Below are 24,238 nucleotides of genomic sequence, written 5' to 3' on the forward strand. Positions count from 1 at the left end.
AGTAATCCAAAGTAATTTAAAATCATATTCCTACTCTTGGCATTCCTACAAGTAAAAACCCATGCAGCACTACTCAGTGGCGGAGCTAGGAATTTAATATTAGGGGGGGGGGGGCATCTATTAACTATAATCTCAAAATTTTTCTTCCCTCATCAATAACAATAACATAATAATATTTCTTTGAGCTAATATTAAACATTAAACATTAATATTCATTAAAAAATCTCTCTCAGTGTAGTATCATAATAACAATAACATAATAATAATTTAAACTTTTACAATTGACCCTGACGAGTGTTCATCTTTTGAAATCTTTCCATGACAGTATCATTGTCAATGCCATCAAAAAATCTCTCTCTTAATGTAGACAACCAAGCTATCATTTATCCATTCATCACCCATTCGGTTCTGTAACCAATTCTTCACAATATTCATAGCTGAAAATATCCTCTCAACAGTAAAAGTTGCAACAGGCAAGATTAATGGTAAAGTCAAGAGCAAATACACCAATGGATATATTTTGTCTCTTCCAGTCTCCACCATTTTCTTAGCAAGATTGGCAATTCCATTCAACCTTGATAACTCACTGCTGGATAGCATGTCGATAATATATGTATCACGTTGATCACTAAGTACTATGAGTTCCATTAAAGAAAATTCTTTGGGATAAAATTCGGCAAGATGAATTAACTTTTTCTTGTCAAAACTAGAGAAAGAGTTAGATGGATTCAAACATGCCACACAAAGTAAGAACTCAGTGTTCGACTCAGTGAAACGAGCATTTAGTTCTTGAATTTGCATATCCAAAACAGTGCAGAATAACTCAGCATGATAGTGATGTAAGTTTATAATTTCTTGAGCATTGCGCCTTTTTCTCCCTCGAGCTACAAACACATCATCCATTTGGGGAACATCAATTTCATGCTTTTCATAAAAAGACAAAATATCATCAAGTAAAGATGTCCACCAACTCTCCCTTGTCTTTTGGAGCCGTACTGTAGAAATTTGAACTAAATTCATGTCATTAACAATATCTTAATCTTTTTTTTTTTGTAGTGCTTGCGATAACTTACATATAATAGCCAATATTGTTTTCATCAAATGAAGGTTGAATTCAATCTCAAATGATTGAATTGAGTCCAACAATACATTTGCTTCTGCTCATTGTTCTGAATTTGAACCATTCTTCAAAATTATTTCAAGCACGTCAATCACTGTTGAAAACATACCAGCCAAGCTGACTAAAGTACCATAGTGTGAACACAAGGTGTATCACCAGCACGTTTAAGATTAATTTCTTAATTTATGCCTTGCCCACTAGATAGCTCTCCAGTATTAAGTGCCTCAGTAACTTTTGCAGCTTGCTTCTCCCTAACAATATCTCGGCGTTTACATGATGCTCCAACAACATTCACCACATTAGAAACCAAAGTGAAAACTAAAGCAATTTGATCATGATTCTTTGCCACGGCTACAAGTGCCAATTGCAATTGATGAGAAAAACAATGAACATAATATGCACAAGGATTCTCTTTCAGTATAAGTGTTTTAAGACCATTGAACTCACCTTGCATATTACTAGCCCCATCATATCCTTGACCCCACAATCTAGAAATACTTAAACCATGTTTGGAGAATAAATTTGCCACAGCTTGTTTGAGTGAGAGAGCATTCGTATTAGCAACATGCTCAATACCCAAAAATCGCTCAATCACTTGGCCTTTTTTGTCAACATATCGTATTACAACTACCATTTGTTCCTTGATTGATATGTCACGGGTTTCATCAATCAAAGTAGAAAAAAGTGCATCACCAAGATCTCTATAGCGGTCCCGGTTTTCCTTTCCTTTCATTATTGCATTCCGGACTTGGTTCCGTGGTTATGTTGCTGTCTTATTCTCATTTACATCCTTTACTCTTTGTATTTGAGTCTTAGGTTGTGTTGGGTAGGTTTGAAACAGGTTGATTGTGTTTAGAAACCTAGAGTTGATGCCCAGATTTTGGCCTTCATGCTCGAGCGAGGCTTTTGACACGCGAGCGGGCCCTTCATTTTTTCTTCTTCACTCGAGCAGGAGTTTTGACGCTCGAGCATAGTTTTTTATCTCTCAGCATTTTTGCTCTGCAGGTCGTCGTATGCTCGAGCGGGGGTTTTGACGCCGGGCCCTTTGATTTTGTTCCTCCGCTCGAGCAGGGAGTCTGACGCTCGAGCGGGGACCATGGTTTACAAAACTTCTGGAAGTGTGCATCCGGCACTCGAGCGGCGCTTTTGACTCTAGAGCGTGAGTCTGTGTCTAATGCTCGAGCGGGGAGTTCCACGCTCGAGCGGGACGACTTGTATATCAGTCCGAAGTTTGACTTTTTGGATCACTTTTTTAACTCCTTTTCTCTCTCTGACTTTTCAAAACCTCCATTGGAGAGCCTCTCTCTCTAAAACACAACTTCTCACTAGGGTTTGATCTAGTTTGAGTGATCTCCTACCTTGGTGTCTTTGTAAAAAGTGTAGAGCTTAGTTTGGGCTACATTTCTATCCGAAAATCTTGGGATTTGGAGCACTTTTAGTTTTCATCATCTTCTCCGTTGAGCTCCGAAATTTGAGGTAGGGATAACTACTCATTTTTATGGTCTTTGTCATAAACGATTGGTCATTTTGATTTAATGTTGATATTGGGTAATTTTGGGTGTTAGGGTTTTCAAAATGAGAAAGAGGGGTTTTGTTATTTTGGCCTACACTTGTGTATTTTGGGTCATAAAATGAGGGTATTGATGTTATTGAAGATATTTTGGGCCTTTGGGTCAATATTGAGAAAGAGGGAGAAAAGCCCTAATTTGATGATATGAATTAATTTATATAATTAATTTGGGAATGTTATGGAAATATGAAATTGAGTTGCGAATAATGAAATTGACTCATTATGTAGTAGAATGGTGGAGTTGGATTTAATAATCACTCACCTTGAGAAATTATTGATAATTATCTGTTGGTGCATTTATTATCTGTTTAGAAATAGCAGCTTTGGGCTATCGGTGGAGGATAGTCTTGATTGTTGTAGACACTGCATGATGATTAGGTGAATTAAAACTAATCAATTTGAGTGTGTCATTGAGTATGATGGTTGGAATAATACAACGAATTTGTGTATTGGTTGTCATTGTATATGATGAGTATTTGAATACATGGGTGCCGAATCCCGCGGATGAAATTTTCGTAAAATGGCAATCCGAAAATATCTGTACATGGGTGCCGAATCCCGCGGATGAAATTTCCATAGAATGGCAGTCCAAAAATATCTATACATGGGTGCCGAATCCCGCAGATGAAATTTCTGTAAAATGGCCATAAGAAAATAATTACACATGGGTGCCGAATCCCGCGGACGCAATTTTCGTAAAATGGCAGTTTGTAGTATTGTTGGCATGAGATGTAGTCTCATTTAAATTGTTTGGCCAGGTTCTGAGCCGTGTTTACAAGATGAGATTTTGTTAAGTAAAGGATTATGGAACTGGATAGTACTGTATGTTGGCTTATTTGAGTTAAACATTTATCAAATGCTAATGTTTTAGTTATTGCCTATATTATGTTTAGCATATCTCTACTGGGCATTAGCTCACCCTATATGGACATCATTTTCAGGTACAGGTGTTATGCCACCTCCAAGGACGTAGCTTGGGAGGCTTGAGGCTGTCAGACTCCTTTTTGTTGTTTTTGTTGTATTATATGTATATCAAGCCAAGGGCTTATTTTGTGTAGAGTTAGTACTCTCCTTTTGTAACCAAGTGTTGACTTAGAAAGTTGTAAGCCTATAGGACATTTACTTTTGTTGTCAACATGTAATACCTTGTGTAAGAATACTCTGATGATTGTAATATGAAGTCTCTTCTATTTATTGTGAATATATGTTATGATGGGTTTATTTTGAGGGCGTTACAACTTGGTATCAGAGTGTATCGGGTTCGAATACTTTGGGTACGTGGGAAGTGATTAATATCACAATGGGTTTGTCTCGCTTGTTAGAGACTTATGTATGACATTATGTGTTTATTTGACAACATGCTTATGTGACTATTTGGGTATGGGATTTAGTTTGTAGGATGTTGATTGGATCCTTGGGTTTCTGTGAGTCTTATTGGAAAAGCACTTGATCAATGTTATTTCTAACAGGGACTCTAGTAACACCTCAGGACTATCATTATCCAAAAATGATAGTAGGCCAACAGGCCACGGGCGCCTTAGCCCGCGAGATAGCAGGAGTTTTGAGGGAATCCATGGGCATTCTCAGAGCTGAGAATCCAGTTCAGGCTTAGGTTGTTGATGCAGGGCCTTCTTTTCTAAAGATGGAGTTCTTCCAATCAAACCCAAATGAGTTTGTCGGTGATCCGAAAGAGCCACTTAAGGCTGATGAGTGGTTGGAACAGATGACTAAGACATTTGAGATGATTGGAATCGAAGACGGGGCATTGAAGGTGACCTTGGCATCTTTCCAGGTTAAAGGAGATGCGGGTCAGTGGTGGAAGTTCATGAGGGGTCGTATTGGTGGCACATGGGAGGCCTTTGTAGATGCTTTCCAGGAGAAGGTCTTAGCCCCAGCTGTTAGGGAGAAGCTGAGGGACCAGTTTTGTTAGCTCAAGCAGCTGAGTTTATCAGTGGCCAAGTTTTAGACAGCATTTACTAGCTTATCTAGGTTCGCACCTGAGCTTGTGGCGTTTGAGGAACGCCGTTGTATCGAGTTCGAGAGGAAGTTGAGGCATGGCCTCAAGATGAGAGTTGGGGGTTCTATGATCCGGGAGTATGGGCGTCTTGTGGATGCCGCGACCCATATGGAGACTATGATGCAGGAGGAGAATGAGAGACAGAGGGGCTCCAAGAGGAATCAAGATGGTCAGGGGGCTGGTAGGAGGCAGAGGGGTTCTAACCCTCAGCAGTCCTAGAGTGCTTTAGCGAGATCTACCTTTCCAGTGCCGAGAGCAAGTGGACGTTGAGCCACTTGAGTCTGATCCCAAGGACTGATTTGGGAGACATTCTAGTTTTATTAGGTATCTTTAATTTTGATGTGCGTTTTTGTTTACTGGATCCTTATTAGTTCAAGGTAATTTTCACGTATAAATTAGTTACTATCTGTGCTCAATTTATTAATAAAAATTTCCTTCCCATTTCACTATTATTTGTACGAAGTTTCTGATATTAATGAAGAGTTTTGCCTTCCACTACTTTGGATAAAATGATTACTGTCTGTTGTGCCTTTTAACCAGCGATTGCAATCAATGTAATCTTGGCAATTATATTAGTTAAACTTTAATTTCTCCGAACAAGTAAACGGATTCTTGGTGCCGAATAGGACTAGTAAATCGATTTGTGAAGCGGCTGCGGCACTCGAGCCGGATGGATTGATGAAGCTACCCTTACCCCAGCTGGTTCGCGAACATTAAACGTCGAATCATATAGTATTGATTAGTCGATTCGTGAAGCGGCTGCGGCACTCAAGCCGGATAGATTGATGAATCCGCCCTTGCCCCAGTTGGTTTGCGAACGTTAAACATCGAATCATACAATATTGATTAGTCGATTCGTGAAGCGGCTGCGACACTCAAGTCGGATAGATTGATGAATCTGCCCTTGCCCCAGCTGGTTCACGAACGTTAAACGCCGAATCATACAATATTGATTAGTCGATTCGTGAAGCGGCTGCGGCACTCAAGCCGAATAGATTGATGAATCTGCCCTTGCCCCAGCTGGTTCACGAACGTTAAATGTCGAATAATACAATATTGATTAGTTGATTCGTGGAGCGGCTGCGGCACTCAAGCCGGATAGATTGATGAATTTGCCCTTGCCCTAGCTGGTTTGCGAACGTTAAATGTCGAATAATACAATATTGATTAGTCAATTCGTGAAGCAGCTACAGCACTCAAGCCGGATAGATTGATGAATCTTTCCTTGCCCCAGCTGGTTCGCGAACATTGAACACCAAATCACAGTGTGTAATGGGGGCACGACTGGGTCGGCGCTGGGCTGTTGAGGTTTCAATATTAATGAGATTGCCTCGATGGCGCTGCCCTCGTAGGGAATAAATGAATAAAGGTCCTATTTATGTGCTCAGTGAACAACTCAGTTCAGGTCTTTGATGAAGAATAAACAAGCGCGAATGTCGAATAGACTCTTTTCTAATTGTAAAGGGGAAGCGAGGACGCTAGCGGAGCTGGGAGGAAACATAAACGAAGTAGCAAACCATCGTGGGTGGGAGGCAGGACTTCGAGGGATCGGGAGAGACGTGGATCTCCTTGTCGTCGAAGTAGGTCGCCTAGGGGGGACAAGGATCCACAGGGAAAATCCCCGCAACCTCGTTCTGGAAGGGAGCCCAGTGCGAACCCATGCCCATTGAGCTTCATAGTCTTTGTAGGGAATAGACCCATGACAGATGTGGACTCGATCGTTCGAGATTCAAGTGTGTCGGTCGAATTTGCTCGACAGATTTTTCCTCCCGAGTTCCAGCAGTCGATGGTAGGTCAGCAGGACTTCGAAGTGTTTCGTGAAGGTATTCATGGTGCGGTGAAGGGGCTCTACACCACCTACGAAATCGGTATGCGTCTCCGTGCTGCCCGCTGAGAAATAGAGAAGAGGGATGAACGCATTAGAAACTTGGAGGCTCCCGCGGAAGAGGCTGAACGTGAGCTAAGGAAGGTCAAGGTCGTTCACGAACAACTCGTCGGACAAGCTAACCCAATCGTGGAAGAAATGGTCACCCAACGGCTTATCAGTACCGCGCTCACCGATCGAGATACAAGGAGCATGTTCACGATGGAATCCGTGAAGAGAAGGGAAGGACCTATGAAAAAGGCTTCCATAATGGCCGAAAAGTCGGGATACAGAAGACCAAGGAAAAACTCACTGAGGAAGTTTGCCGATGCGAAAATCGTGGATTTAAGCACAGTTAGATCAAGGCGCTTCAGGCCAAAGAAGCTCTCCGAGCAATGGGCGTCGACTCAGTATTGCCACTTGACCAACATAACCATATTTCATTTGCCACCTTTGAAGTCGAGCAGAGTGAAGATGAGGGAGACGTTGTGTAAAAACAGTCAATGTAACGTGCGAACGCGGATCACGTTCATAACTATGTAATTATTGCCTAATTGAATAAAATGTCCTATTTTAGAAGTTTCATTGTAATTTTCATTCAGCACACACGTGTTTGCATGTGTTTCATTTATAAACATTGACCGGCCAGAGTCAGCTAGTCATTTTAATTCTGAACAGTTATATGTTGGCTTGTCATGAGCACTCTAAATTAAATATATATTTTGCATGTGTTACGCGCGGTCAATCGCACCGATGAGGCTCCAAATTCAGAGGCTCAACCGGCCCAAAGGCGTCATGCGCCAAGGGCTCCAAATCCGGAGACAGTCAGCGTATGGTGTGGCTGTGGCCAATATCGCTTGGCGTCCGTCTTTTGGAGTTCAATGTTAATGAAATCACCTCGAGGCCACCGCAAGGTTTTTCGAAATAAATCGCCTCAAATTTTTCGCTCTAGAGACTTCACTTACTGTGCATGGAGTCGATTTAAAACGATCTTGTTACATGGGGTTAGATAAGTGTGAATGTCGAATGGAGTTTTTCTTCACGAGCAGAGGAGAAGCTCGGACTCTGGCTGAGCTTGACATTGTAATGAATCGTAGCAGAGAACCCATTCGTGCAGGAGGTAGGGCGTTCAAAAGACGGGAAAAACGTTAGCCTCTAAGTCGTCAAAGTAGATCACCTTGAAGGGACAAACAACAATGGCGAAGATCTCAGCAATCACGATCGAGAAATGAGGCGGATGTAGCGCCACGACCGTTGGTATTATTGTTTTCATGAGGAATTCCTTCCTTGTCTTGGATCTTGGCCTTGACGTTGTCTATGGTGTCAAAGGTCCCAACCTCAAGGGTGATTATCTCGTCGGTGTGAATCGTGGATTCTAGCACGGCCAAATCAAAGCATTTCAAGTTGCGTGTGCTCTCCGATCAGCAGGCGTTCATTCGGCGCTGCCGCTCGTCCCAACGCGATGCCGTATGAGAATAGATATTGTAATGCTTCGAATACGGATTACGTTTTTTGTAATTACTGTTTAATCGAATAAAATGTTTCATTCTAGAAGTTTATCTCATTTTGAATTTTTGTATGCTTAATTAAGCATCTTATTTTGAATGCTGGAACGTTTTGTCTTGTTCACGCGGTTGTAGTGGATCAACCTACATATCCCTGGTCTGATGTGTAAATGTTTTCATTCTGGAGGGCGCTCTGAATTCGAAATATTACTCGGCCCTTGAGCACTGCTCGATGACACTGGTCAATCGAATTTGGAGGCTTTATCGGCCCAAAGACGTCATGTGCCGATGGGGCTCTGAATCCGAAGACTTTAATCGGCCTCGTGATATCAACGAAGGGCGCTCCGAATCTGGAGGCTCTGTCGGCCAATCGTGATATCCACGAAGGGCGCTCCGAATCTGGAGACTTGATTGGGCCAATCGTGACATCCACGAAGGGCGCTCCGAATCCGGAGGCTTTGTCGGCTCAAAAACGCCATGCGCCGATTAGGCTCCAAATCTGGAGACTTTAATCGGCCAATCGTGATATCCACGAAGGGCGCTTTGAATCCGGAGGCTTTGTCGGCCAATCATGATATCCATGAAGGGTGCTCCGAATCCGGAGACTTCATTGGGAAAATCATGACTTCCACAAAGGGCGCTCCGAATCCAGAGGCTTTGTCGGTCCAAAGACGTCATGCGTCGAAGGGACTCCGAATTTGGAAACTTTAGTAGGCCAATCGTGATATCCACGAAGGGCGCTCCGAATCCAGAGAATTTGTTGGCCAATCGTGATATCCACGAAGGGCACTCCGAATCCGGAAACTTTATTGGGCCAATCGTGACATCCATGAAGGGCGGTCTGAATCCGGAGGCTTTGTCCGCCCAAAGATGTCATGCGCTGATGGGGCTCCGAATCTGGAGACTTTAATCGGCCAATTGTGATATCCACGAAGGGAGCTTCGAATCCGGAAGCTTTGTCGGCCAATCGTGATATCCACGAAGGGCGCCCCGAATCCGGAGACTTTATTGGGCCAATCGTGCCATCCACAAAGGGCGCTCTGAATCCGGAGGCTTTGTCGGCCAATCGTGATATCCACGAAGGGCACTACGAATCCAGAGACTTTATTCGGCCAATCGTGACATCTACGAAGGGCGCTCCGAATCCGGAGGCTTTGTTGGCCCAAAGGCGTCATGTGCCGATGGGGCTCCGAATCCGGAGACTTTAATCGGCCAATCAGGATCTCCACAAAGGGCGCTCCGAATCCAGAGGCTTTGTCGGCCAATCGTGACATCCACGAAGGCCGCTCTGAATCCGGAGACTTTATTGGGCCAATCGTGACATCCACAAAGGGCGCTCCGAATCCGGAGGCTTTGTCGGCCAATCGTGATATCCACGAAGGGCGTTCCGAATCTGGAGACACTATTGGGCCAATCGTGACATCCACGAAGGGCGCTGCGTATCCGGAGGCTTTGTCGGCCCAAAGACGTCATACGCTGATGAGGCTCCGAATCTAGAGACTTTAATCGGCCAATCGTGATATCCACGAAGGGCGCTCCGAATCTGGAGACTTTGTCGGCCAATCGTGATATCCACGAAGGGCGCTCCAAATCTAGAGACTTTATTGGGCCAATAGTGACGTCCACGAAGGGCGCTCCGAATCCAGAGGCTTTGTCGGCCCAAAAACATCATGCGCCGATGGGGCTCCGAATCCAGAGAATTTAATCGGACAATCTGATATCCACGAAGGGCGCTCCGAATCCGGAGGCTTTGTCAGCCAATCATGATATCCACGAAGGGCGCTCTGAATCCGGAGGCTTTGTCGGCCAATCATGATATTCACGAAGGGCGCTCCGAATCCAGAGACTTTATTGGGCCAATCGTGACATTCACTAAGGGTGCTCTGAATCCAGAGACTTTGTCGGCCCAAAGACGTCATTCGTTGATTGGGCTCCGATTTCGGAGACTTTAATTGGCCAATCGTGATATCCACGAAGGGCGCTCCAAATTCGAAGGGTTTCTCGGCCAATCGTGATATCCACGAAGGGCGCTCCGAATCTGGAGACTTCATTGGGCAAATCGTGACTTCCACGAAGGGCGCTCTGAATCCAGATGCTTTGTCGGCCTAAAGACGTCATGCGCCGAAGGGGCTCCGAATTCGGAGACTTTAATTGGCCAATCGTCATATCCACGAAGGGCGCTCCGAATCCGGAGACTTTGTTGGCCAATCATGATATCCACGAAGGGCGCTCCGAATTTGGAAACTTTATTGGGCCAAGCGTGACATCCACGAAGGGCGCTCCGAATCAGGAGGCTTTGTCGGCCCAAAGCCATCATGCGCGAATAGGGCTCCGAATCTGGAGACTTTAATCGGCCAATCATGATATCCACAAAGGGCGCTCCAAATCTGGAGGCTTTGTCGGCCAATTATGATATCCACGAAGGGCGCTCCAAATCCGGAGACTTTATTGGGCCAATCGTGACATCCACGAAGGGCGCTCCGAATTTGGTGGCTTTGTCGGCCAATCGTGATATCCACGAAGGGCGCTCCGAATCCGGAGACTTTATTGGGCCAATCGTGACAACCACAAAGGGCACTCTGAATCCGGAGGCTTTGTTGGCCCAAAGACAGCATGCACCGATGGGGCTTCGAATCCGGAGACTTTAATCGGCCAATCGTGATATCCAGGAAGGGCACTCCAAATCTGGAGGCCTTGTCAACCAATCGTGATATCCACGAAGGGAGCTCCGAATCCGGAGACTTTTTTGGGCCAATCGTGACATCCCCGAAGGGCACTCTGTATCCGAAGGCTTTGTCGGCCCAAAGACGTCATGCGCCGATGGGGCTCCGAATCTGGAGACTTTAATCGGTCAATCGTGATATCCATGAAGGGTGCTCTGAATCTGGAGACTTTGTCGGCCAATCGTGATATCCACGAAGGGCACTCTGAATCCGAAGACTTTATTGGGCCAATTGTGACATCCACGACTGGCGCTCCAAATCCAGAGGCTTTGTCAGCCCAAAGACGTCATGCACCATTACGGATCCGAATCCAGAGACTTTAATCGGCCAATCGTGATATCCACCAAGGGAGCTCTGAATTCAGAGGCTTTGTCGGTCAATCGTGATATCCACGAAGGGCGCTCTGAATCCAGAGACTTTATTGGTCCAATCATGACATCCACGAAGGGTGCTCCAAATCCGGAGGCTTTTTCGGCCAATCGTGATATCCACGAAGGGCGCTCCGAATCCGGTGACTTTAATCGGCCAATTGTGATATCCACGAAGGGCGCTTCGAATCTGGAGGCTTTATTTGGAATACTTTTGAGCTGGATTTCACGGTGAGTAAACAGGAATCTTTGCATTACTTACAAAAGTGGAAAGTGTACATGGTGAGCCATTCAGAACCAATATCATTCCCCACAAGTCGGGTTTAATGATAGAATTTGCGCAAATGCGTTAGGAGCAAGGCCGCGGGCCTAACTTTTCATCAACTGGCCCCCTATCATCTAGAAATACCTTCAGGAGCAACCTTTCCGGCGTGTAGCAGCGCAGCTAGACGCGAGCATACATCTTGGGAAGCTGTTGCTGGTATCGCCTAGAGCTTCTGTGGCTTGTCGTCAAGGAGCCGTCCGACATCAACGAGACTATCTCGATTCGACACTTCAGTGGAGTTGAGCTGCATCTCCGTTAGTGTCTTTCCAGAAAGGAGATAGCATGCTTGTGCGGATTGCCGGGAACCACGGATTTGCTCAACACCATGTTCGGTCGGGAAGCGTAGCAGCTGACGATAGGTGCTTGGTGCGGCCCGAATAGTATGCAGCCAAGTTCGCCCCATGATGAGGTTATACGGCGAAGGGAGCTTGCCGACCATGAATTCCACATCCACCGTTTGGGAGCCCGCCCGAACGGGTAACGTGATTTTTCCTAACGGGTACTCTGGATTTGCGTTGAAGCCGAATAATGGATGAGGAGCCAGAGACAGGTCTGATTCATTGAAGCTGAGTATGAGGAAGGTCTCGTAGTACATGACCTCCGAAGTGCTTCCCTGGTCTATGAGGACATATTCGATGGTAAATTGATTCACGGATAGTTCAATGACCAATGGATCGATATGGGGGAGCATTATGTCGATAAGATCAGAATCGTTGAAGATGATACTCGGAGCTTCGTGGGGCTGTTTCGCTTGTGTGCATTGCTTCTGGGGGGCTGAATGAATTGAGTGTATGGTACATGGCATTGGAAGGCTGTATATCATATGTATAACGCCGAGGGGAGGTGACTCCTGCCGAAGGGCAACAGTTTTGATTGTGCTCTTCCGGGCGTGTTGCTAGAGCCGACCATCTTGCATCAATTCCTCGAGGTGGTCTTTCAAGGCATAGCAATTGTCTGTATCATGACGATGATCTTTGTGATATTCACAACGCCTGTCCCACCTTCTCGTGTCAGGAGGTCCCACCATCTTGGACAGCCATTTGAAAAACGGAAGATGTTGGATTTTGGTCATAATCGAGCTGATTGGCTCTAACAACTCCATATATTTCTTGTCGGCGTGCTTTGTGCGCCTGCTATTGACCTGCAGTTGCTCATTTGCCTAGTGCGAGCATTGATCGTTGGATCAGCGAGATTCCCATCTCCTATCTCGTTTAGCCCGCTGTTGTGGTTCAGGGCTTTGAGGTGGTGCGGAACTTATTGGCTGAGCAATTTCGGGAGGGGCCATTTTGTTGGCCACGTGTCTAGCTTTAACCCACAAGGCGTCATCTTCCACTTTGCAGTATTCCTTTACTTTCTTCATCAACCCCCTGACTGTTTTGGGGGGTCTTCTAGTCAAGGAACTGCGGAGGGCACTATCTGGGTGTAATCCCATTTTGAAGGCGGTGATGGCCATGGAGTCGTTACAAGCATCGTCAGCAAGATTAAAGCATTCCCAATATCGCGCCGAATATGCTCTTAGTGTTTCTCCTGGCAGGATTTGCATTGCCCAGAGAGAGTCAGCTTGCTTCGGCTGGACTTCATTGGTGATAAATCTGGCCCTGAAGGATTTTTGTAGTTGGTGGAAGGTTTTGATCGAAGCCGGCTCCAGTTTATAATACCACCTAACCGCCAATGGTCCCAAACTGCTGGGAAATATTCGGCACATGAGGGCCTCGTCGTCTGCATGTAATGTCATGGCCTGCCTGTAGTGGCGGATGTGGTCGGTGCGGTCTGATTTGCCACCGTACAAGGTGAACGACGGTGCTTTGAATTTCTTGGGTAGCGCAGCCTTTGCAATCTGTTGTACGAACGGATCGTGTTGGTCTTCGTCCGAACTGTTCCTTCTTCACTTGTGCATTGCACGGGGACTTTCTTCGGAAGAACTGGTGGTTTCGTGTCGTCCCTTCTTCCTAGGCTTTGGGGATAATGAGTCGGAGTTGCTATCAGTGTCTTGTCGTGCTCGAGGTTGTCGACCACCTGCCTTCAAAGGTCGTTCTGGATTTGGGCGTGCAGCTTGCTTGGACTTCGCCATTTCCGAGGCCAAATCTTCACGAAGACGTTCGTTCTCAGCGATCATGTTTTCTAACCTCTGTTCATTTTGCTTTTCTTATTCCATGATCGCCTGCATTGTCTCGTGCTCCGAAGTTAAGGGTGAGGCAAAATTCAAGGCACGACTTGCGGCAATAGTCTCTGTTCCAAGCAAGTTTGTTGGAGTGGTTTTCTCTTGCGGTATAGGGTCGACAGTGACTGTCGGAGGATCTTCCGTCACGCTCGCCATGGATGTGCTTGAGTATTCCCACAAACGGCGCCAATTGTAGAGAAGTGTTTTGGAAATACTCTTCTAATCCTGGGGAACGCTCGTGATCCCCTTTCGGTCACCTGAAAAGGAATATACACTCCGGTGGGGGTGCCGGAATTAGCACTCCGACGGACAAGTTAGTAACCACACTCAGGAATACTTATATTCTAAGTTATGCACTACAATTCTAACATACCTTTCTTAGTCTGTTGTTCCTTTATTTATTCTTGTTTCCTGGGCCTCATGGCCAGGCCCACTTATTGTTCTTCATCCTCTTATTTACTCGGCTCCATGGTTTAGTATCTATTCGGCCCATCTATTATACTCAGCATCCTTATCGTGCAGAGTAGAGCCGTGTAATATATGTCTTCTAGAGTATGCTTCTGGTTATTCCAATTATTCGGCTCCCACATATATATACACGTCTATATATGTATCTATTTATGCTCATAGATTTGATCAAACCCTTGTTGAATATTAATATTTCTTAGAAAGGTTGTCAAAACAAGATGAAGTTAGTAGCGCTACAATTGGGTCTTGAGTCTCTCTCTAGAATTGTTCTTGGCAAGATACTAAAAATAAAAAAAAATAAAAAAAATGCTACCAACCAAGAAGCTGAGTGGCTCATTTACTGCTTCACTACTTCAGACCACCACCGGAATTATAAGATGCCAAATGTACTCCAAACCCAAATTTGTATCACATTCCATCCTTGAAATCAAGTTCTGTGAACATAATATTATCCATATGGGCCGAACTCACCAAACGGAATTGTGAAACAATCACGGCAAAGAATGAGGCTTGTTCAGTGTCAATAAACTCGCCGAGCACGTAAAATCGAACATTCTCTCTAATTAACAACAAGGTTCTTCAGCAAGCATGTCACTCGGCGATGTCGTCATCCCGCAAGAAGACCCATTGTCTAGCAAAGGCATTGGCCACATTGACCAAGCTCAGCGAGGAAAGCTAAAGCGCACTAATGCTAAACCACACCGAGTAGAATGGAGCACCAAATTTCTACACAACCGAAGTATTTCTCATTTGGCAAACTATTTCAACAGTCGGAATCCAACGCCTTGAATCGCCAAGTAGCCCACAAGCCACACTGACAACTGCAATACTGCCGTTCTCACAACCACAACACCCGTTTGACAAGTGATAATTACAACGAGTTTTCCAAGTTACTTACATTGCGCAACCATGCTCACCGCTATTACTCCGCAACATTGAACAACTGAACACACCAAAAAAAAAGAAGTAGGCCAATCTTATTTTTGGTCAACTTTCAAAGGTCCAACAACATCCAATTCAAGGCGGAATGACATGTCTGAATAGTGGAATGAACACTAGGCCGAGTGATGAATCCAACGCTGCAAAAATAAGGCCAATCGGACTTAAAATGAGGGAGATACAAGGGCTCAAAGTTAGGAGTTTGAATCTAAAATTCTGCATTTCATGACCTGTTGCATGAAGAATTCGGCTTTGCACCATTTGGGCCATTATTTAATTCATCAACATTATTCGGTAGTGCATCCACTTTATTCGGCTACATTATTTTGCATCATTATTAGCACCATGATTAATTCATCATTTTTCATCAACATTACTCGGCAGTACCACAATTCCTAGAAGAGTACTCGGCAAAGCTACAACACTACAAAGTTGCTCAACAATGCCGTACCTCGTACAAGGCTACCTGGCATCTTTTCCACCTTTCTCGGCACTAGTACAACTCACCCAAGCTGCCCATCGGTACATCATAACTCGGCATCTCCACAACCTAGTCGTGGCGGCGTAGCTTGAAGAGTTTATTCGGCATGTCCATGCATGGACCTTCGCACTACTCGGCAACCATTCCACACTAACCGGCCATTCAATCACGACCTCCGCCCCCATTTATTAATTCGTATCTCAAACCATATCTGACACCCTTCTGAACTACAATGCCGAGAACCAAGTGCTTCGGCTAGTCAAAGTGTCACCGACTACGTTTACATACCCATTTTCTCTCTCTAGCAAGTGGGTCTACATTTTTCTTCATGCGAGCAAGAATTTCATGGTCTACCAGTTGGTTCACGTCGACTAGCAGAGTCTACAAACACCGACTAGTAAAGCCACGAACTAACTGTAGGCCACCGATAGTTGCGAAACCGACTAAATGTCTAGAAATCGACATTTTTTAGCATTATCGAACTCAAGCTTTGACTATCCCAATGTGAAGTCCTTATCAAGATGAGTCTAACGCCACAAACCGCGTCAAAATCATAGCTAAAACGAAGTCGTACGAGCTCGTCGAAGTTTGGCCAACGATGTCACCATTTTGCTGGAGAAGACAACTTCAGTTGGCCAACCTAGGAAATTATTCCATGCATTGAGGCTAAGTTACTTCCTGTCATAGCAGCACAATCAAGTTCAAATATATAATGTGCAAAATATATACACAAGGATGTCATGCCATGCCAAGCCAAGCCGTCTAACTCAGCAATACAGGAGCAATTATCCAGTGCTTCGCGGAGCACTAGTCTCCATTGATCTGAGCCATCAGTTCTATTTTTGGTTACAAGTTACAACTACGCTATCAGGAGTCTGATTATAGCGATCCCATAGTCATTTCCAACTATTTGAACCCTTCTGAACACATCTGTACGGTCTAATTCTACAAATTCTGAGTCATATATTAAGCTCAATACCTCAACCAATCGGGAACATTAAATGCAAAATCAACGGTCAAATCATATCCGATCAGCATGCAATTTCAGCCGCAGGATCTTGGGACAAAGAAATAATCTTCTATCTTCTTCGATCATTCATTTAGTTACCTTGGCCATTTATTGCCCACAATCAATTTTTCGCTTTTCAATTGGGACATATCAGCCGATCATCATCTTGACACCTCTGCTATGTATGCATACTCGACCAACTTTGTCCAAACATGACAACGACATTTACTTGAGTTACAAACTCCCACTCCTTTTCACACAGCCCTAAGCAAGAGCCAGTTTTGGGACAATACATTACACACTTGGCGGTTGGCAGTTCACATATTTTTGCTCATCGTCATTTTACCAAAACTGAATTTGCCCTACAACATAAGGCAATGGGGCACGTCCAATCTGCATTCCTTCTGACTAACACATGTCATTCAAAAGCAATGGGGCAAGTCTACATTGGACTAAACGTAAACCGAGCAATGCTAGTTGGCACAGCAATACTAATTGACCCAAAATTTACTCGGCAATTAAATAGTTCGAAAGATATCAACTTACCAATTCCTTACAAGCAGAACAATATTATTTGTGATTAACACGTCTACCTCATTCGGTACAGGCCATCACTGACACAGGATGTATTATTTAAAATTCTTGCAATATTGGCACCTGATCGCCACTTAAAATCAATAAAAGTCTCTAAGTCCAGTGTAATCTTCGCACTTGGCACAAAGCGCCATCAGCAAAGGCCTACACCCATGCCCAGAGGATATAATACCGCAGGTCTTCACCCTTACCCAGGGGTTATAATACCACAGGTCTACACCCTCGCCCGGGGATAATAATACCGTAGCTGATATATCTACCTTATTTAATCTACATTATGTGGTTCAGGCAATCATTTCTGTGCTCGACACAAAGAAATATCTCTAGCTCGGCACGAAAGTCCATATTTTGAAGCACTCTTCGCACTCGACAATATACTACACCCTCACTCGGGGTTTAGAATACCGCGACCTAGACCCTTGCCCGGGGGTTATAATGCCATGGCCTACACTCTCGCTCGGGGGTCATAATACCGTAACCTACACCTTCGCCCGGGGATCATAATACCACGACCTATGGCCCTTGTCCGGGGGTAACAATATCATGGCCCATCGTTATGATTTGTTTGGAACTCATGTAATATAATTTGTCCTATGATCGCCATCCTTTATTTAACCTCTCTATACTATATTCCTTCCTGGGTTTTAGCTCACCCCCCCTCATCCTATGATAGACATATATACATTTATCCATACATTCAAGACATACGTACGTTTATACATACATTTATGCAGTCATCCATTCATACATTTTATTCATTTATCCAGAGTATTCTTTATAAAAAAAAACCTAATAGCTATTTGAACAGCGTAACTCAGCAAGAAAAACTCTCATTTCTTCTACCGTAGACAATGAAAGTTTTGGGGCAACTGTGGGAGCCCAAAGAAAATATATATCAGCTTATTGGGGCTAACCCAAACAAGGCCTACAATGGGTCCAGCCCAAACAAATATCACACCCCCCACCTATATAAAGAAGGGGGGGCATCCCAAGTTGAGGTATGTTCTCTCTCTACACTACACACCAACACTTTTCGTTTTCTATACCTTCATTTTGTCAATCAAGTGACTGACTTCACCATTAGAGTGTCTCCGGCAAGCAACCTCGGTTGGGTGGCACCGATCACGCTCATCTTTGCAGGTCTATAGGGACAAAGTACATCTCTTCGTTGGATCTCTACAATCCATATGAGAGGATATTTTATGATCTCACAATTTGCATTGCTGCTTTTCAACAGTCGGGTCTGGTTTCCTTTTCATTCCATATAAGTACAGTATATTTCATATACATCCTCAAACAAAAATGTGAACAACTCTCTTTACACTCAAAATAAAATGATTCAGTCCAATACTAGAAACAATCACAACCTTGAGAAAAAATTTCGATAGCCTGAAACAATTGTAATGATAAAAAAGAGATTCATGAATTCAGAATTCTCAAAATCCATTGGTTGCTTCAAACTTTTCGATCTTTTTGATATATTGCGAAGCAATTTAAGCAAAAGATGATGCGTAGTCAATACGTGTAACACCAACAATTAAAGCAGCTATGTGATTCATATCTATAGGACACCCTCATTATTTTCATAGTATCATCATTGGGCATATTGTCAAACACATTATGAGCAAAATATAAAATTGTAGTAGTTCAATCAAACACCAACAAAATATAAATCCATCAAGAAAAAAGAACGTTTAACATAAATAAAAAGTAACATATATACATATTATGAAGTTTCTAATATCAATCAGTCAATGAATGGGAAGTAAAAATAAAATAAAAAAAATAAAAAAATCATTCATCAAATCAATCAGGTTAAAAATTATAGAAAAATTCATATATAGAAACTCGAACAACAATCACAAAACACAAAAATATATATAAAAAAATTTACAGAAATTAAGATCAGAAACTTCATATATAAAACTCTGATACAGAGTCTGAAGTAATACAGAGTTTAGAAAGCAAAGTTTACTTGGTCCCTATATATTTAGAAATCAGAGTTTCAGAGTTTTAAACTTCATATATATCAATAATTTTAACAGTTTAGAGAGTATTGACCTAGGGTTTTCGATACCAGGTGAGTGAGAATTCGGAAGAGAAGTGAATCGACAACCGAGATTCTTCTTTAATGAATCGATGATGAAATCTTCCATTGATTAAAGATTGTGATGTAGAAAATTATGAAGAGAAAGAAAAAGAGATGATCATATCAATATTGTAAATCATATATATATATGTATATAGGCAGAGAAAGAGAGAGAGACACACACACACACACCAAAATTTGAGCTCCCAATCTGCCATGGATGCTTCCAATCTGCCTTGGAGCTCCGGACTTTAATGCTGAAGATTGAGCAACCCGTTGAAGAGAGAATGAGAGAGTTAGGGAGTGAGGGCCCGACTTTTTAATTGTTAAAATGATAAAAATATTTGCTCTCAAAATGTTTTTAATTGATAATGATAAAAATATTTGGTCCCAAAATGTTAGTAATATATTACTAATCAAATTTTTGGTCTAAAAAAGTTATATAAATATTAAGTGAGAATATTAATAGTCATTTTTACCATCTTATAAGTAAATTATCATATATTTAAATTTGTTCCTAAAAGATTAAGAAAAATTTGGCTATAAACCTCATTTACCTTCATTTCATTGTTAAAAGGACTAAAAAAAAATTATACTTTCTATACCCCCTCATAATTATAATGTCTTGCATAAATGATAAAATTTATTATTTAAATATTATATTAAACTATTATACCCTCAATTAAATCTTCCCACCTTCTCCACCCACTCTCTCCCTACCTTCTCTGTCTCTCTTCTCCCCTTCTAAACACAGCTTCTCTTTATAGCCATGCCAGAGGCCACCTCAGTCGCCGGAGCACCGTTCGCCAATGTATTCCAGCCACCAATCGCCATGATTCTTGGCACTACCCCATCCTCCGCATCCAATGTCAATCAAGCCTTCCATTTCTCTTCTGGAAACCCTAGAATTGAAGACACCAGAGGCTTCATATACCTCCACCGCAACGATTTCCCATCATCGTCTCTCGAACTTCCTGTAAATCTTAGTCTCTTCTTTGTTCTTCAAATTCTGAATCGTTCAAATTTCGTTCTTGATTTGCATTGAGTTGTTATGAAAAGTTTGATGCTATATGGAAGCACTTGATTGGGGGTTTTAGTACTAGAAATTGACGCCATTACAGCAACTCAAGCTGTTGGTGTGGTTTTCGGAGTCTGTGAAGCGAAGGAAATACCTCAGTCATAAGTCTCTCTCTTGGTAGGTAGCATGTTCTCTTTCTTGATACAAACACATAACACATAGAGAGAAAGAAATATGGTGTTGAGGTTGCAAACATGGATGATTTTGTAGAAGCTTTTTTTTTTTTTTTTTAATCTAGTTGGTTGTTAATCTAATTTTTTTTATTTGTTATTGTTGAATGGAACATATAAATGTTATTGGAAAAAGAAACAGAGAGAGAAACTCAGATTATGATCTGTATAATTTCAATAGATAAATGTTGATGTTGAGTAAAATTTGACTCTAGTTCATTTATTTAGTATGTATTTTAGTTTTTGTAACGGTAAAATTTTACTCTAGTTAAAAACGTGTTGATTTGCTTAACAATATAAAATTTTACTTTGAATCAAAGTAAAGTTTACTATGATTCAAAGTAAAATTTTACTTTGAAATTTTACTCTGGTTAAAAACATGTTGATTTGCTTAACGATATAAAATTTTATTATGATTCAATGTAAAATTTTACTCTGAAATACACTGTGAAGATGACTTAATAGGGGAGCTGATAGATATGAGGGTAATATAGTAAAAGAAACAAGTTTTAAAATATTATTGGGTTTTGAAAGTACATATATAATTCTTGTTCATTTGAAAGACAAATTAGACAGTGATGGGTCTATCACCAAATCCCCCAAAGATTATTTTTAGGGACCAAATTCAATTAGTCCCAAAATATTAGTCTATAAAAGACTAATTTCTTGTAGTAGAAGCAAACTATGAAAGGGCAAGGTGTCAAGTGTTATGAATGTCAAGGGTTCAGTCATATTGCTTTTGAATGTCCATCGAAAAAGAACCGAAAGAAAGTCTATATAGTGACTTGGGATAATGAAAGCGGGTCAAAGCAAGAACCCAAAGAAATCGAATCCGGTGAAGACGAAGATAGTACCTACATGGCATTCTGGTCTACCATCACTCAACCTCCTACAAAGCTAGTTGAGCTTGCTCATGGTAAGTGTTTGCACCGTGCTCCTACCTTTGATGGGAGTAATTACTTATTCCAGAAGATCAGAATAGGGATGTATCTTAGAGCTCATGACCCTGAATGTTGGCGAGAAATTGAAAAGGATGTTGAAAGTGCTGACAATCCTAGCAATCAAAGAGTTCTGAATACCATCCGTGAAGCAGTTTCAAAAGAAGAAGAACAAACGGATTGCTCACTACACAAAGGCCAAAGATGTATGGGACATTCTTAGTCAAGTCAATGAAAGAAGAGAGTCATCTTCACAATCATCCATCAACTTTCATGCCTTAGTTGCTCGACTGGATGAGATCAAGGGGAAACAGAAGCAAAAAGAAGATGATGAAACCTCAAAAGACAATGATGAGATTGATGGTGATGACCTACAACAAGCTTATGAAAAGCTTTATAATGAATCTCTGAACTTGTCCAAGATCAATGACAAACTCACTCTCAAGCTCAAAACATATGAAAGTGAGAATGTCAAGCTAAAGGGAGAGATTGCAACAGCAAAAAAGGATGTCATCAAGATCTCCAATGATAGACAAGACCTTTGTGGAAAACTTCTATCTTGTGAGACCGAAAGGAATGAACTTCTGAAAATCTATGCCATATATGAAGAGAAGATTGAAATCCTTGAGATGTCACAAGTTGCATTGGAAGAGCTGGTTGGTCAGAAAGAGGAAGAACTCAAATATGCTAAAGCCACGATTGATATGTGGAACAAATGGTCAAAGACACTAGAAGACATCATCGGGGTATCAACAGATGAGTTGTGACAAAAGTGGGATAGGCTATGGTGATGCAACATTTCAAAAGGGACAGGCCTCTACATCACATGACATCAAGACTCAAGCAAAGGGAAAAATGAAGGTTCAATGGGGTGATCACTCTTTTCATTAACCTAAAGGTGGTAAGATCAACAAAAAGGAAAGGAGGTAAAACCTGTGTTTGTTTGTCATCATTGTGGTAGGTATGGCCACATTCTTCCTTATTGTTTTGAGTTATTTGGTAAGGTGTCTCAAAAAATTAGAAATTCTAATACTTCATGGGCTAGGAGACAACCTTACATGTCTAGGAGAAACACCAAGATTCATGATGGTGTTCACAACGCTAAGACATTTACCTAGACTGCCACTCCTGCCTCTGTTAAGACCAAAAAGACTTGGGTGAGAAAGAGTGACTTAACTTGTTTTGTTGTTCACACTCCACTAAAAGCATGTGACTCACACATGTGGTATCTTGGTAGTGGGTACTCTCGTCACATGTCTGGTGACAAATCCTACTTCACATCTCTTGAAAAATATGAAGGAGGAATTGTTTACCTTTGGAGATGGTGGCACTTTTAGAGTCATTGGTAAGGGCTCTATAAGTGTGGCTGGTCTTCCTAAGCTCGAAAATGTCTTACTTATTGATGGCCTTAAAGCTAATCTATTGAGCATTAGTCAAATGTGTGATTCCCATCATGAAGTATTATTTTCAAAAAATAAATGTGAAATTTTAGATAAGAATGAACATACTGTCATGCATGGGGTTCGCACATCTGATAACTGCTATGGGATTATTACCACTAATGATCTCACATGCCACTTGGCCGTCATAAGTAACCTTGACCTGTGGCATTGAAGATTAGGTCACATAAATTTCAAAGACCTAACCAAGATAACCAACAAAGAGCTTGTGAGAGGAGTATCCAAAATGGGTAAAAATGTGAACCATATGTATGGACCATGTTAACTTGGGAAGCAAACTCGTGCCCCTCGTAAAAAGGTGAGCAGCTTCACAACCAAACATCCTCTTGAACTTGTTCATATGGATCTTATGGGACCCACTCGCACAGAAAGCATTGGAGGTAAAAGACATATTTTTTTAACTGTTGATGATTACACCCGTTTTCCATGGGTTAACTTTTTAAGAGGAAAATCTGATACATTTGATGCTTTCCAATCCTCAGTCTTTAAATTCCAAAATGAACAGAGTGTTTTTACTAGGCGTATCATAAGAATCCGAACTGATTATGGACGTGAATTTGAAAATAGCTCGTTTTCGGATTTTTGTGACATGCATGGAATTAAGTATGAATTTTCGGCACCCATTACTCCATAGCAAAATGGAGTTGTTAAGAGGAAAAACAAGGTAGTTCAAGAGATGGCTAGGGTCATGCTCCTTAGTAAGAAAGTCCTTTCAAAGTTCTGAGCTGAAACCTTAAATACCGCTGTTTATATTGTGAATCGTGTGTAATTAAGACCTGGCACTTTACAAACTCCATATGAATTGTGGAAAGGGTTGAAACTTAATGTAAAATACTTCAAAACTTTTGGGAGTGAATGTTACATTTTCAAAGATAGAAAGCCTCTAGGCAAATTTGACACTCAAAGTGATGAAGGTATTTTTCTAGGGTATTCAACCACTGGTAGAGCTTTTCGTGTCTATAACCTGAATACTTTATCTTTAATGGAATCGATCAATGTGGTTGTAGATGACACAAGATCTCTTACGCTAGTGATACATGAGGAAGAAAATGGTGAGTCTCCAATATTGGATACTAAACCACAAAGTCAAGGAGAAGCACAGGGTCAAGCCCAAGAAGGTGAGCCAGCACCAACTTCAATGGTAAGTCTGAGTCCAAAGAGTGCACAAAGAGACACCACCTCTGATGCTCCCATCACTACCAGTCCAGAGTTAGAACCATTAGCAAGGGTAAAACTGAATCATCCGGCTCAATAGGTGATTGGAAGTGTCTCAGACCAAATGAAAACCCGAAAATAAATTCGGGAAGAGGTATCTCATATGTGCTATGTTTCGTTAATTAAACCTAAGAATGTAAAAGA

At 42.2% G+C, this 24,238-nt stretch overlaps 1 protein-coding gene across 1 annotated transcript; it reads right to left on the minus strand.

Annotated features, from left to right (window-relative positions):
* Positions 1 to 342: 342 nt before the first annotated feature.
* LOC114304198 (uncharacterized) lies at positions 343 to 1,853 on the minus strand. The gene is made up of 3 exons (XM_028249373.2): positions 1,568 to 1,853; positions 1,310 to 1,471; positions 343 to 995 (listed from the first exon to the last, which is right to left on the minus strand). The coding sequence occupies exons 1-3, from the start codon at positions 1,851 to 1,853 to the stop codon at positions 343 to 345; spliced, it is 1,101 nt and encodes a 366-aa protein (XP_028105174.2).
* Between the last annotated feature and the right edge of the window lie 22,385 nt (positions 1,854 to 24,238).

This window comes from Camellia sinensis, chromosome 1 (assembly GCF_055761805.1).
Source record: "Camellia sinensis isolate YWXY chromosome 1, ASM5576180v1, whole genome shotgun sequence".
In the NCBI taxonomy this organism is placed as follows: Eukaryota; Viridiplantae; Streptophyta; class Magnoliopsida; order Ericales; family Theaceae; genus Camellia; species Camellia sinensis.

Bases quoted from the DNA above. Each gene is read 5' to 3' on its own strand.
- LOC114304198 (XM_028249373.2), bottom strand. From the start codon at position 1,853: ATGAAAGGAAAGGAAAACCGGGACCGCTATAGAGATCTTGGTGATGCA. The intron at 1,472-1,567 runs GTGAGTTCAATG...TGGCACTTGTAG, and splicing joins TGGGGCTAGTAATATGCAAG to CCGTGGCAAAGAATCATGAT. The intron at 996-1,309 runs GCATAAATTAAG...AAATTTCTACAG, and splicing joins AGAGCTATCTAGTGGGCAAG to TACGGCTCCAAAAGACAAGG.